The sequence below is a fragment of the Bos mutus genome, chromosome 13 (assembly GCF_027580195.1).
Source record: "Bos mutus isolate GX-2022 chromosome 13, NWIPB_WYAK_1.1, whole genome shotgun sequence".
Classification (NCBI taxonomy): domain Eukaryota; kingdom Metazoa; phylum Chordata; class Mammalia; order Artiodactyla; family Bovidae; genus Bos; species Bos mutus.
Genome location: NC_091629.1, coordinates 36,859,037 through 36,873,950, shown reverse-complemented (window position 1 = coordinate 36,873,950; position 14,914 = coordinate 36,859,037). Strand labels below are relative to the sequence as shown.

The 14,914-nt window shown below is 50.7% G+C and overlaps 1 protein-coding gene across 1 annotated transcript; it reads right to left on the bottom strand.

Moving 5' to 3' along the window:
- Positions 1 to 346: 346 nt before the first annotated feature.
- Positions 347 to 7,016, bottom strand: CPXM1 (carboxypeptidase X, M14 family member 1). Its single transcript, XM_005893934.2, has 14 exons — positions 6,459 to 7,016; positions 5,017 to 5,178; positions 4,754 to 4,863; positions 4,521 to 4,660; positions 4,325 to 4,415; positions 3,611 to 3,761; positions 3,438 to 3,526; positions 2,995 to 3,118; positions 2,711 to 2,907; positions 2,444 to 2,623; positions 2,077 to 2,374; positions 1,527 to 1,666; positions 785 to 887; positions 347 to 684 (listed from the first exon to the last, which is right to left on the bottom strand). The coding sequence occupies exons 1-14, from the start codon at positions 6,889 to 6,891 to the stop codon at positions 443 to 445; spliced, it is 2,460 nt and encodes an 819-aa protein (XP_005893996.2). The 5' UTR covers positions 6,892 to 7,016; the 3' UTR covers positions 347 to 442.
- Between the last annotated feature and the right edge of the window lie 7,898 nt (positions 7,017 to 14,914).

Below are 14,914 nucleotides of genomic sequence, written 5' to 3'. Positions count from 1 at the left end.
CGCGTGTCCCCTCTCTCTACTGGGAGCCCCGGGAGGTTGAGAAGCAGTGTTTACCCTTGACTCCTTGCATGGCTGGCACTGAGGAGGTGCTTACAGAATGTTTCACAGCACCAAGTGTCACCTGCCACAGAAGCTGATGGGTTGATGGGATGAGCTGCTCTGCCAAGCCCTAGTTCGGGAAGAACCCAGGTGGGATCCTCTTTCCAAACTATTTTTCCAGAAGTTAACTGATGAGAGTAGCCAAGTGTTTGCAGAATAAGATCAGGGAAGAGGATCTGGGACATAGAGACCACAGGAAGACCGGCTGAGGTGCCAACTAGCTTTAATGAGCCCAAGCACCTTTCCCCTACACCCTGTCCTCCCCTCCCCACTCAGTGACCCCTCCTCCAGTTCTGGACAGGTCCAGCCTGCCCAAGCCTCTGGGGCTGTTCAGCTGGAGGTGTTAATTCTTCTGTCCCCTCAGCCGTTCCAGCCGCCTCCGAAGGTCCGGGGGCACCTTGGCCCCAGCTGCCAGCAGCTCTCGAAGTCTCTGTTTGGGAGTCTTGGTGAGGCGGAAATTGCAGGGCACAGGGCCCTCTTCAAAGGTGACCCGGCAGCTCCGTGTCACTGTGTGGTAGCCCTCCGCGCTGGCGGTCACCATGTAGTCCCCTGGGGTCAGCAGGCGCCAATAATCCCCGCCCCATGCTGAGAGAAGTGAAGGGCAAGATCAGCGTCCAGTGGCCTGCAGCTTTTGACCTGGTTAACGCCTCCCACACTGCCCCTATCCCCTCCCCCACGCACCCACCTGTTGTTACATCATGGTTAATCCCATCTACAGAAATGACGGCATCAGCAATCCCAAGCTCTGTGTCTTTGTCCCTCACAACTCCAGCAATGCCCATGCGCACCTGTGCAGGAAAAGGTTATCAAAATCCCTTTGCTTCCGCGACCAGTTTATTTTCTGGCTCTGTATCCTACAAATTTGATAGAGGTGCTGCATCTACTCTGTTCCTAGGTGACAATACTCTGGTGGAAGTATCTCCTGACTGATAAATGGCATCTGGACCAAGACAAATATAAACGCCTGGCAGGAGGGCGTATCTTTGGGCTTTCCCCGAGTTCACTGATTCTCGTTATGGGCTTGTCTTTTAGAATCTTTGGAAACTATACTTACGGAGTTGTTCCAAGGGACATGAGTTCCTGCGGAAAGTGAAGAGTCTATGCCAGGGTACTTCCTGCACTTGCATAATCAGTCTTTTCTGAGAACAGCTCTGGGTCTGCTCCATGGACACTGCCTGGAGTGCAGTCAGGTCCACTCCCACTCTCCAACAATGTCTGACACCACCCTGCTGGCAAACTCTGCTTCCTATCCTGTATCCCTCCAAGGCAGTCTGATGCCAAGTGAGTGTGACCCATGGCACTGGTGAGTCAGAATGGCTCAGCCTGACCTCAGGAGACCTCCCTGTTGGGAGATGTGTCCAACACGGAGAACAGACCAGTCAGCAGTGACTCGGGCAGGTGGAGAGTGGGGGAAATTCAGATCCAACCTGTTCCAGGTAGGTGAGAAGGGCATCTTTGTTGTTCTCCCACTCCTGGGGCAGCTCGTTCTCATGAGGGAATTTGTCACAGGACAGCTCCACAGTGACCTCAAAGCAGTTGGTGTGTAGGTAGCTGAAGTCATTCATGCCTAGGGGTACCACAGACACTGGAGCCTAAGCAGGCGCGACGGGAGCCCTGCCCTCCCAGCGCCCTCCTCTGGGAGACACTTCCTGGTGACAACTAACACTGGCGCTGTATGTGAGAGCAGACTGTCTCATTGGGGCAGGGTGATGGGGATGGGGCTAGAGCTTCCCTGATGGCTCAGCTGGTAAAGAATCTGCCTGCAATGCAGGAGACCCAGGTTTGATTACCAGGTCAGGAAGATCCCCTGGAGAAGGGAATGGCAACCCACTCCAGTATTCTTGCCTGGAGAATTTCAAGGACGGAGGAGCCTGGCGGGCTACGGTCCATGGGTTGCAGAGTCAGACACGACTAAGTGACTAACACTTTTTTTTTCACTTTTATGGGAATGGGATAACCCCACCCTCGGGCACATACTCCCAGGAACTGTGTGCCAGTCAGCCCCGTTGATGATGCTGCCGTACAGGGAGAAGTCCTGGCTGTGGCAGGGTCGTCGATCTGGGTCCTGCATGGCCCGATTAGTGCCCGCATAGACAGTGCTGAGCCAGCGAAACACAGCCTCATCCGGGGTGGGCGTGAGTTCACGGGCAGCCCACGGAGTCCGAGTCATGTCGAAGGGGTAGGATACCACGAGCTCACCCCCGTGGAGGTTGGCACTTAGCACAAAAGGGATCCGCTGCATCCACTTGATCACTGCCCATGTTTCAGGAGCCACCTGGACAAGGGCAGGTCAGGGGAGTGGGAGACAGAGACAAAGGCCCCCGGGGTGGTCCAGAATACTCACAGTGGCATTGGGCAGAGTGTAGTAAGTGGGCAGTGGCAGGTGATGGTTGGGGACAGTGTCAGGTACCAGCCCTTCATCTTCTGCTTCCCACAGTGGTGTGTTGAGATCAGCAAAATTATGGTTAAGATCAATGCCCTGATGGTTCCAGCGGCCCTCTGCCCAGCCCACCAGCTCTGAGCCCTGCCGGGGAGGAAGTCTGTTCAAGCGAAGCAGGCTCCAGGCACCATGGCAGAAGGAGCAGGCTGGCCCTCAGGCCAAGTGGCCTACCCGGCGGAAGGCAGTCTCGTAGCCATCAGGATTCATGGAGGGCAGCAGGTGAATGCGCGTCTCGGTGAGCAGCCGGGTCACCCTCGGGTCCCCTCTCAGGAACTCATGACACAGGAACTGCATTAGAAGCAGGAGCAACTCCCGCCCCAAGGCCTCATTCCCATGCATGCCGGCCACATAGCGCACCTCAGGCTCTCCTGGGAACAAACAGGGGCTTGCAGCTGGCTCACGCACCTGCCCCTCCCTGCTGCTGTGCCCACCTCTCCCACCCCACGTGCCAGTACCCAGCTCATGCTCCCCGGGCTGGTCCGACATTTCCATCACATACAGCTTCAAGCCCTGGTGGCTCTTCCCGATGCTGTAGATGCGGGTGATGTTGGGGCACTGTTCGTTCACTTGCTTCATCAGCTGGGGGGTGAATGTAGCATGGTGAGGGGTATGGGAGGAGCAGACCCAGGGCTCAGACCACACGAGGCCATGGAAGGACTTCAAAAGTTTGCGAGGGCCCATACGATGGGTACACCATGGCACAGTACAGGAGGGGGCAGCAGCCATGGAAGGAACGGTCAGAATAAGAGAAGCACCAAAGCAAGGGAAATCGTGGAAGTTTAGGGGTCAAAAGGAGGGTGAGATGGAGGGGGACATGAGAGCAATCATAGCAAGTTATGCCCTGATGGGCAGGAGACCTGAGATGAGCAGATCCTTCCTCCTGGGTCATAGGGGTTACCTTCCTCATGGCTTTATAATCATGATGCCGGAAGTCTAGTGAGTCGGAGGATCCCAGCATGGGAACCTCAGGGAATAGACCATTGGGATCTGGTAGAGGATGAATTCACAGTAAATGGTGAGTTCCCAGGGGAGGGTGTGCCCTGCCCATCTAACCCTTGTCTTTCTCCCCACCTGAGACCGGGCAGGCCAGGATCTCTGCCCGGAGGCAAGAGGCACCTCCCTGGAGCCAGGTCTGGGGCAGCAGGCGAATGAAACGGGCCACCTGGGGCTCAGGCAGGAGATTTAGCACTGGTGTCTCTGGATCTGAATTGGCAGGAAATACCTGAGGGCATCAAGTCCTTTGTAAGGGCCGCTTGAACCCTAGCAGCCTGGCTCAGGGCCCAGGAAGATGCTCAGGCCTGTGAGCTCAATGAAAAACCCACCCTAGTGGGCTCAGCTAGACACTTGCTCGCTGTGTCAAACACAGATCGCTGCCCACATCCTTTGCCAACAGGCAGCCCTAGGCAGCCATACTTTCCAGTTTAGTCACAGCTCATTAGACCAATATGGCCATGTGACTCAGGAACAGGCAATCCTGAAGCTGGCCAGGATCCCACACTGTAGCCTGAGGAGATGAGAAGTGATGCAAGGAACCCCATCGCCAGAAGGGGTGTTCCAGCAGGAAGCTGTGGCATGAGGAAGTATTTGGGAAGGATGCGGGCATGGTCCAAAGCAACCTGGCTCCTGAGGCTGTCTGCCGGGTGCCACCCATCCTTTCTCCTGGGATGCCCAAGTGGGCACCTGTGTCCTGTCCTCAGAGGAGTCCAAGCCCAGCCCAGCACCCTACAGTGGGCCAGGAGCCCAACTCCCAGCACAGAGGGCCCCAGCCACCATGGGACTTCTCACCGCATCCATCCCGCTGCTGCGATTCTTACTCCCCCACCAGGTCCGACTGTCATTGCTGAACTGGACTTTGTATGAAGTGACCCAGTCATATCTGGCAGGAAAGGTGGGCAGAGATCATGGGTGGCCCCCGAGCCTCCCACACCAGTCCTCCTGAGTCTGCCCATAACTTCCCTGGCCTGGAGCTGTCCTGCCTCACCTCCAGATGGAGTTCCTGCCCTGTGTGATAATGCCCGAGAAGCGGGTGGGGTGCCTAGCATCCACCTGAAGCCATGGCTCGGCATCCTGCTGCTCGGCACACCAGGCCCCATCAAAAAGATCACCATCTTCCAGGCCTGACTGTGGGCACAGGACGCAGCAATCAGAACCGGGTAGGCCTTAAGGGAAGGTGGGAAGGGCAGGGAAGAAGGTCCTAGGGGTTGCCTTGCTGACCTGGATGTTGAGCCGTCCTCTGTGTGGTCCAAGACCAAAGGATTGGCTACTAGATGCATCGAGCTGGTTATCTGAAACTCGCAGGGACTCTAGGCCCAAAGGGGGACAGTCTGGGACAGGGACAAAGCAGTAAGTTGGGAAAAGAGAAACAGTGGTCAGGGCAAGTGGAAAGCTGAACCCACACTTGCCCGTGTGGCCAAGAGCTACATTAGTTCATGTCCCAGAGACTGCAAGTCTGGGCAAGGCCCTTGGAGTGGTGGTACCTGGTTCTTGCTTCTCAGGGAGGTCAAGGGTCCCTGAAGGGCTGGTGGTCACTGAAGGCCTGGCAGTCACTGGGGGTGTGGGGCGAGTTAGCTTCTTTCGCTTCTTCATGACGATCTTTTTCTTCTTGATGACTCGAATCCGGACATGCTGTTCTGAAGTCCCTGGAGACCAAAGAGGCAGAAGCAGGGAAGGAAAGGATGGCAGGAAACCTCAAATGGAGAGGTCTACCACCCTAAGAAAACCTACAAGTTCACAGGAGGCCCCACCACACGTATCCAAGGACCTTAGCATGGACTTTAAGGCCCTCAGTCTGACCCCAACCTACTGTTCCAGCCACTTCCTTGATTCCTTCTCCCCTCTGATGTGACATTGCCACTAGGAACTACTTGCTTGCTCCAAAGAGCTGAAGTTGGTTCTTTAACTCCTTCTTTGCCTGGCTGTCCCCTTCCCTATCATATATCCACCACCTTTGACTTTATTTTCGAATTCCCGTTCTTTATTCACATCTCAGTCCAGATGCACTTCAGGGAGCCTTCCTTAGCTCCAGGCTCAGTCTCATGCCCCAAAGCCTCTGTGCCACTTCCATCACTGTGCTGAGAGGTCCTGTCCTCAAACCCATGTCTGTCCAGGTGTTCAGGCTTTCCAGAGTTGGACCCCTGCCCTGCCTGCCCTTCAGTATAAAGCATTCATTGCACAGGCCAGATGCCACTGGTTCCCCACTGAGATCCACAGCTGTCCCCCCTCCCCCCAACACACACACTGTACATAACTGTCAGGGATTGGTACCTTTGCACACACTGTTTCCCTCTTGGCTGCCCTCCTCTTCAGCTCTTCCTAATTCAGAGCTACCTTTCAGAACCAGTTCCACCTGCCTCTCCCAAGAAGCCCTCCGAGGTTGCCAATCCCCGTGCCTTCCTCCTCTCTATTGCCACATCTGAGAAGCTGGGAAGTCCGGCAGCCTTCCCAGTCCCCACCCCAGGCAGAGCCGCGTCCCTCCAGGGCACCTGGCAGAGAGCGCTTCCTCCCTTCCTCTGTTCTTTTCCTTTCAGCCGCTGGCTCAAGCCCACACAGTCTTGCTCTGCACCCTCCTCGGTGTCTTTGCACCTCTCTCTACCCTCCTCCTGGCTCTAGCCTCAGTTTCCCCATCCGAGAAACAGGAAGGTTTGGGGCTGGAAGAGGCAGCATCCCACTGGCTCCTGTCCCAGGACTGCTGACTTGGTCTGGCCGGGAACTAGGGCTGCTGAGTCAGCAGCCATTGTACCGCGCAGGGAGTGTGTGCGCGTGGGGCAGGGTCGCCACCCAGGCGCTAGGCAGAGTGCGGCGTGTGTGGCGTGTGTGAGGTGTGTGCGCGCGTGCTGGGGAGGGGTCGCCACATGGGGGTCGGAAGAGTGGGACAACCGATTAGCGGGAGAAGCGGGCATTGGGTAGGACGGAAGCTCACCGTTCTCCTTCCCCGCGGACGGCTGTGCCGGGCTGCTATGGGGGGTCGGGACCGGGACCTTGGTGGTCGCGGGCGACGCCAGGCCCAGCACGGAGGTGCTGGGCGCCCCTAAACCCACATCGACGGCAGGCGCGAAGGTGGCCAAGGCGAGCAGGAGACCCCACATGGCGGGGTCCAAGGCGCGGACGCACTGGGCTCGCGGTGGCCGGTGGGTTCGCCTCTTCCTGCTGGGGCTCTGGAGCCCCCCGCCCCTTCCTGCCGCCGCTGCACGCCCGCCCACAGCCCGCTCGCTGGCCTCGGACCCCGGGAGCCGAGGGGTTGGGAAGGGAGGGGAAGGGAAGGAGGGAAGGGAGGAGGAAGGGGAGGGCCCAGGCCGGCCGCCCCGGGTCTCCGCACCCACCGACTCTGCCCTCATCTCCGCTCCCCCCCGCATACCCCCTCGAGCTCACCCGCCTCGCTCGGGCTCTGCCCTTTACCGTCGGCAAAGGCCCCAGGCACCCTGGATTCCACTCAGTCCTGTGAGCCCGTCCCACAGTGGGCACCTACTGTGTACCATGCCCGGCGCCGGGCACATTACCCGTGGCCTACAATCAAACCTTGTCTCACAAACTGGTAAACTGAGGCTTAGAACGGCGAATTGACAGTTTAGGTAGCAAAGCCGAGAATTTGGGGGCGGAAACTACAACCCGGGAGGGAAATCTGTCCAGAGCCAGAACCCCCTGCCAGGAAGGTTGGGACGGAAAGAGGCTGAGGGGAAACTGAGGCGGAGGCAGGGTTACGGGGTGGGGGAGGGCTGGAATCTTTCTGAAGGACACCGAGGGGCCCCGCCAGAGGCTATGCTTCCCATCCCCCACCCCGGCGCCCGGCCTCTCTGCTCTTTTCGTTTCCCTAGCCTCCCCTCCTCCGGCTGCCACGTTCCGGGGTTACATAACCCGAGTAGAGAAGACCGAGTCGATACCCGGCGGGCTGAGGCCCGGGGAAGGGGGGAGGGAGAGACTTGATGCGCATCCTGCCCTGCCCCACCCCAAGCTTTTCTGGGAGCCCGCAGCCCTGGGTCTCTGTCTTCGGGACCACCTCGGATTCCGGGATTCCAGAGCGTAGGACCCTCCCCATGCCTCTGCGAGGCCCCCTTTGGCTCCCCATTCCAGGGTCGCCTCCCCAGCGGGAAGGAATTCGTTCTCTGTGCGCCTCTGGCCGGTGTTTTACCATTGCAAGGATCCTGCCAGGGATACACTGCCATCCCCAAGTAAGATGCAGTGCCCAGAGGTGACCGGGAAAACTCTAGAGTGTGGTAGGATATGGGGGGTGGGGGGATGTTGTGGGGAGGGGCTTGAGCAAATGTTTTCTGCAAGATCACTACCCATATGAACAATTTGAATTACCTCATCGGCGTGTCAGCACCCATCTTGCCAGATCTCTCCAAAGAAATATGCGCTCCCGGAACTGAGACCCACCCTCAGTAACAACCCCCAGTCTCATAGATACAAGTCCCGGAGCTCCTGGAGGTTTGTGGTCCACCCTATGCACTCTGGGTAGAGAACTTCCGAAAGGGAGCAACGGGGACAGGGCCCCCATGGGTCCTGCTCCCGCCTTAGAGCACCCGGCCTGGATGCCACTGCTGAGTACCAGGCACCAGAGGAGGATTTAGTAAAACTCAAGGAAGGCGTGCCAAACCTGAGGGTCCCAAAATGCCCTGGCCAAGTCAGCGGCAGAAAGACAGTACTGCGGCCCCAGGCCTCGCAGAGGTGGGAGGCCAGGAGAGACTCCGGTGGAGCTAGAAGCAGGTCTGTGCAGGTCTTGAGGCCTTCTCCACCTCTGGCCAAAGCCCAATCTGGCCCCTTCCCGGCTCTGCTCCACCCTCATCCAAGTTTCACAGAGGGGTGCGAGGGGGTCGAGGCTGAAACTGGGAGGGCAGGTCAGCCTCCTAAGGCTCCCACAGCCTCCAAGCCCTTCCCACACAGCAGCCAAATCCTAGTGAGCTCACCTTCCAGCGGTTCCTGAAAGGGTTCTTCCCCAACCACACCATTCTCAGCTCATTTCCCTGTGTTTTCCCCCAGCTCATATCTCTGCAGCCACACAGGCATCCTAGCTGTTTGTGGAAGGCACAAGACCCATCCAGCTTCAGGGCCTTTGCACTGGATCACCACGTTTGTATCCTTCACCCAACATTCAGATGGCTTTTCTTTTTATTTTTGGTTGCTCTGAGTCTTTATTGCTGCACAAGGGCTTTCTCTAGTTGCAGCAGAAGGGGGCTACTTTTCATTGCAATGCTGGGACTTCTCACTTTGGTGGCTTCTCTTATTGCAGAGCACAGACTCTAGGCACTCGGGGCTCAGTAGTTTCTGCTCCACGGCTCCCAGTAGCTGTGGTGCACAAGTTTAGCTGCTCCTAGCATGTGGAATCTTCCCAGACCAGGGATCAAATCCCAGTCTCCTGCATTAGCAGGCAAATTCTTCACCACTGAGCCACCAGAGAAGCCCCCAGATGGCTTTTCAATGTCACTCTCTTCCCTGACCATTCTGACAAAAGTAACCTCCATCCTTCACATGTAAACAGCAGTCTGGAGTCCCATCTGGGAAAAGGTCTGGGCAGTGGGTCCACTCCATGAGTGAGACTTAAAATTGCAGTTTCGGTGGTTCCCACTTATAATCCTGGGCTGCAAACTGTGTTGGCGCACAAAAATGCAGTTCTGGTTTTACTTTAACATTTTTACCAAGCCATTTATCTTGTGAGTCCTGGGATTTTGTTAAACCCTAGGTGCACTTAGCCAGGCCTCCAGCTCTCAGAAATTCCAAGACCCGTTCCTTTTCTTACCTAATGTACTGCCTGACTAGCTGTCGGTTGCGGGCTAGTCACGGGCTAGCACGGAATCCTGGCAGTGTCCAGGCAGGTTAGAAGCAGGTCAGAGGCCTGCTCTCCTGCTTCTGAATCCTGAACAAGACTTCCTCCATTTTAATTTCCCTAACAGTTGTCCTTAGGATTGTTTAGGCTGAAGAGCATAGAAATATAACACAAGCAGTCTTGCTAATTCTATAGGTCAAATAACAATTCCAAAGGGTCAAAAGAAACAAGATAAAGATACAAGCAAGAAGTTAAACTGCAGAAAACCATTTCTGAGCGGTAGAGAATGTAGTAAAGAAAAAGTCCCACCATGAATGAGAAATATATTTTTGTACATTAACTCCTATATCTGTTAACTTATCGGCAGTAATACTTAGCTTGGTGCAAAACTAATTGCAGTTTCAGACCATGAATTTCAAATTCATTATAACTAGGCTCAAACACATTTTTAATAATCAAAATAGGAACCATTACAATCAACACATGTTTGCCAATGAGAAATGTTTGTTTATCCCTGTAGCATAAAAATCCATGCTTCAGGATTTGATGAACTCTTGAAAAGCATTTTCTGCATCCTGCTGGTTGTGGAAGGGTTTTTCCTGCAAAAGGTTGTTGAAATGCTTGAAGAAGTAGTAGTCAGTTGGTGAGATGTAGGTGAACTTGGTGAATAAGGCAAAACTTTGTAGCCCAATTCATTCAACTTTTGGAGCATTGGTTGTGCAACATGCGGTCAGGCTCTGTTGTGGATAAGAATTGGACCCTTTCTGTTGACCAATGCTAGCTTCAGGCATTGCAATGTTTTTGGTGCAACTCATCAATTTGCTGAGCGTACTTCTCCGATCTATTGGTTTTGCCAGGATTCAGAAAACTGTAGTGGATCAGATGGGCAGCAGACCACCGAACAGTGACCATGACCTTTTTTTGGTGACACTTTGGCTTTGGGAAGTGCTTTGAAGCTTCTTCTCGGTCCAGCCACTGAGTTGGTCATTGCCAGTTGTTGTATAGAATCCACTTTTCATCACATGTCACAATTTGATTGAGAAATGGTTCATTATTGTTGCATAGAATAAAAAAAAACAACACTTCAAAATGACATTTTTTAAAAATTTTTGGTCAGCTCATGAGGCACCCACTTATGGAGCTTTTTCACCTTTTCAACTTGTTTCAAATGCCAAATGACCTTAGAATGTTTGTCGTTGAGTTCTTTGGCAACTTCTGTAGTTGTAAGAGGATCAGCTTTGATGATTGCTCTAACTTGGTTGTTGTCAGTTTCCAATGGCTGGCCACTACACTCCTCATCTTCAAGGATCTCGTCTCCTTTGCAAAACTTCTTGAACCACCTCTGCACTGTATGTTTGTTAGTTCCTGGGCCAAATGCACTGTTGATGTTGCAAGTTGTCTCTGCTGCTTTACAACCCATTTTGAACTCAAATAAGAAAATCACTTGAATTTGCTTTTTGTCTAACATCATTTCCATAGTCTAAAATAAATATAAAATAATGGGCGGAGGAGCCTGGTAGGCTGCAGTCCATGGGGTCACTAATTCACTTTCACTTTTCACTTTCATGCATTGGAGAAGGAAATGGCAACCCACTCCAGTGTTCTTGCCTGGAGACTCCCAGGGATTGGGGAGCCTGGTGGGCTGCTGTCTATGGGGTCGCACAGAGTCAGACACAACTGAAGCGACTTAGCAGCAGCAGCAGTAAGTCATTAGCAAAAAAATATAAAGTGGGGAATGCACATTAAAATGATGTAAAACATAACCACATTTAATTAAGAATGTATTCCAATATCAAACAGCAAATTTCAACAATGTAAAATTGCAATTACTTTTGCACCAAGTGACACCTTCTATCAAGGTACAATTACATTTTTCTATGAAATTTTGTAATACTTTGGTTCCTTGCAAAATTTTAAGCAGGGGTTCTAAGGAGAAGCTAGTATTAGAAACAGACAAAGTAGGAAATAGCATTAGAGTCAATAACACCTGAGTTTTCATGGAGGGGGGAATAATAGGTAGTCCCCTTCCAGTATAAATCATCAACATGTGTTAGGAATCCAGAGAAAGGGGTTCCTAACTGATACATAGAGGTAGTGTTTTTACATAATCAGTCACAATACATGCTAATTGAGGGGCTCTTTCAAAAAACATATTGTAGGTTTTAGGGAAAACAGTCCATTCACAATAGCTGATGAAGTTCTTCAATAAGCAGGGTTCCCCAAATTCGAGAAGTTGGTCCACATAGCAGTCCCTTGTCAGCCTTGTCACAACTTATCGGTAAGTGGTTGTGACTATTAAAGTAACACATGAAATTGGCACATAATGCTTGTGTTCAAGGCTTGAGCTATTTCTTTACCAGTGCTGTGTAATCTAGCAGACAGATAAATCTTGTCCATAGAGAGGCAAAGTTAAGAAAGAACAGGCCTTATTTACTGGGCAGGCAAAGTTATCCTGAGTTCAGGTCTGGCTTAGGTTTCTCCAACTGAAGATTCCCCAGTCGATTTCTTCATATTTTTCTTTTAATTGTAACATATCCTTGAAGATTGAGGAGTGAATGACAATCCACATTACAGTCAGGCTTCTAAGAATAATCTATTCATGAGAATAACAGTGGGTTAATGGCACATATTTCCATCTTTCCTGTTCGGGGATCATCACTAATATAGAATGACCCTTCCTCTGTGCAATCACATCAGCAGGTGTGGGAGGACCTCTAGGCTGCTTCACCAAGACTTTAGCTCCAATTGCATTTATTTCATTTGTGGGTCTAAACTCTCCATCACTTCTAACTGTTAATAAAGTGGGAGGTTCTCCTTTTTGTACTTTGCCAATTACACATGAAAGGTCTTCCCTGGTGGTCCATCAGTAAAGAATCCACCTGAAATACAGGAGATGCAGTTCGATCGCTGAGTCCCGAGGATCCTCTGGAGGAGGAAATGGCAACCCACTGCATTATTCTCGCCTGGGAAATCCCATGGACGGAGGAGCCTGGCGGGCTACAGTCCATGAGGTCCCCAAAGAGTCAGACACAACTTAGCGATGAAACAACAACAATTACACATGGAAGAATCAGCAACTGGGCAATTTGATCATGTAGATTAATAAATAGATCATCCTTTCCCCTTTTTGTAGATTACTTGGATTTCTTCTTGGTAGTCTGAGTCTATCATTCCCCCACGGACGCAGATCCCTTTTAACGCTAACCTGGAGTGTTCTATGATTAATCCAAAGTGTCCAGGAGGCCTTTTAATTCCAATGCCAGTTGAAATAACGCATATTAATCTTTTAGTAAGTCTGTGTTCAGATATAGAGTATAAACCCAGTCTGGCACCTCAGGAGTAGCTCAGAAAGGAACTAATACTCCTGGGCCAATTTCCCAATACTCAGTTTTTTTTGGATGGAAGTCTATTTTATACATCTGTAACGTGGAATAGTGATTCTCATCAAAGGAGTTTCTGATTCTCCTGGATGTTTATTATTTAAAATATTGAGGGAAATATTCAAGCTAGTCCTCCAATATTTATAATAGCCCTCTCCAAGTTTAATTAATTGCTGTTTAACCAAACCATTCATTCTTTAAATCAAACCAGCTGCTTGAGGATAATAAGTAATATGAAAGATCCATTATATGTTATGTTCCTGTGAAAGCTCTTGTATTAATTTACCTTTAAAATATGACCCATTGTCACTCTAAATTTGAAGTAGAATACCATAATATAAATTATCTCCAATGTTTTAATAGTATCAGTCTGATTGGCTTTGCTGAAGGGAATGATGACTAAACATCCAGAATAGGTGTCCACAGCAGTACACGCATATTGGCATCCTTTATCTCGAATTAATGGGCCAATATAATCAATTTTCCATATTTGCCCAGGCTTCTTGTCAAGTGCCAATTGTCCTTCGACAAACTGTGTCAAGTGTCTATGCTTGATATGTTGACAAACTGGACATTGTGAAATAACAGAGTTAATGAGATCCATAGTTAAGGAAGTACCTGTATCCTGAGCCCACCTGTATGTTGCTTTTTCTCCCAGATGGCCACATTTTCTAGTGTGCCCACAAAGTCAAACCTTTTAAGTCACTGGAGTCTGGATCAACTTCTACTGCTTGGATTCGGGTTTGTTCCTCTGTAATAGTTATACCATCGTTCCGTAGAATTTGGACACTGTGAGCATCTACATGAAAGACTGAAACATTAGTAGTTTGAACAATTTCCCAAATGTCAAACCATAATTCCTTTCCCGTAGCTCTTTGGAGTGGATTTGCCAGCTATTCCTTACCCTTGTGCATGTGTGCTAAGTTGCTTCAGTTGTGTCTAACTCTTTGTGACCCCATGTACTGTAGCCCACTGGGCTCCTCTGTCCATGGGATTCTTCAGACAAGAATACTGGAGTGGGTTGCTGAGCCCTCCTCCAGGGGATCTTCCCAACCCAAGGATTGAACCCACGTCTCTTACTTCTCCTGCATTGGCAGTGGGGTTCTTTACCACCTAGGAAGCCCCATTTTTTACCTATAGGGAAAGCCAAGTGGCCAATCCATTGATTGACCAAGAATCTGTGGACATATAGCACTCATTCCCTTGCTTTAATACCTGATAAACCGCATATAACTCAGCAAATTGGCTACCTTTACCTTCGTCGGTAGTTGTCAGTGATTTAGTAGTGACGGGATTATGTGCCACCACTTTCCAATAGTGAATGGATCCTATGTATTTGGCTGATCCATCAGTGAAACATGCATGCTGTTTTTCTAGTGCAGTTAAAGAGTCAAAAGTTTGTGTTATCGTTTAGTTGCTAAGTCATGTCTGACTCTTTTGCGACACCATAGACTGTAGCCAGCCAGGCTCCTCTGTCCGTGGGATTTCCCAGACAAGAATACTGGAGTGGGTTGCCATTTCCTTCTCCAGGGGATCTTCCCCACCCAGATACTGAACCTGCACCTCCTGCATTGCAGGCAGATTCTTTTCTGCTGAGCCACTAGTGAAGAGTCCAAGGGCTTTCTCCATTTTACAGGCAACTCAGTTATCTCAGGCCTAACTATAGCTTTTAATAGGAACTTTTGGAAATCTTTAGTAGGAACTTCAGAAATCTTTTCATTTAAGGCAGCAACTTCATGTGGCCCAGGTTTGGCTTGGTCCTGAATATACCATTTCCATTTCATTATGCTGGATTCCTGAGCTTGCCTAATCCTGTGGGTCTTGGGTGAACTTTGTACCTATAACATGACTGGCACTTGAGGTCTTAATATTACAATATGATTCATAGTCAATTATTCCATATCAATCAAAGCCCAATAACAGGCCAATAACTGTTTTTCAAAGGTAGTGTTATTTCTCCCAGCCTCTGGAAATTTCCTACTTCAGAAGCCCAAAGGCACTCTTTTGTCTTGCTGTTTTTGCAATAAGCTTCAATTAGCATATAGTTCATTGATATATACATGTAATTTTATGTCCGTTTATCGTAGCTCATGGAGTATCTGATAATAAAACTAGAATTTAATATTCAGTGTAACATAAAATTTGTGTGTGTGTGAGGGAGAAAGAGGGTATTAACCCTGTAGCCAGGGGAAGCTTTATCCCATCAAATAAAAAATGAGTTTTGTCAGGGAATCG

Excerpts from the sequence above, each read along its gene's own strand:
- CPXM1 (XM_005893934.2), bottom strand. The coding sequence starts at position 6,891 with ATGCGGGGGGGAGCGGAGATGAGGGCAGAGTCGGTGGGTGCGGAGACC. Across the intron at positions 2,908-2,994 it reads GCCCGGGGAGCATGAGCTGG|GAGAGCCTGAGGTGCGCTAT; the intron begins GTACTGGCACGT and ends GTTTGTTCCCAG. Across the intron at positions 685-784 it reads TAACCATGATGTAACAACAG|CATGGGGCGGGGATTATTGG; the intron begins GTGGGTGCGTGG and ends CACTTCTCTCAG.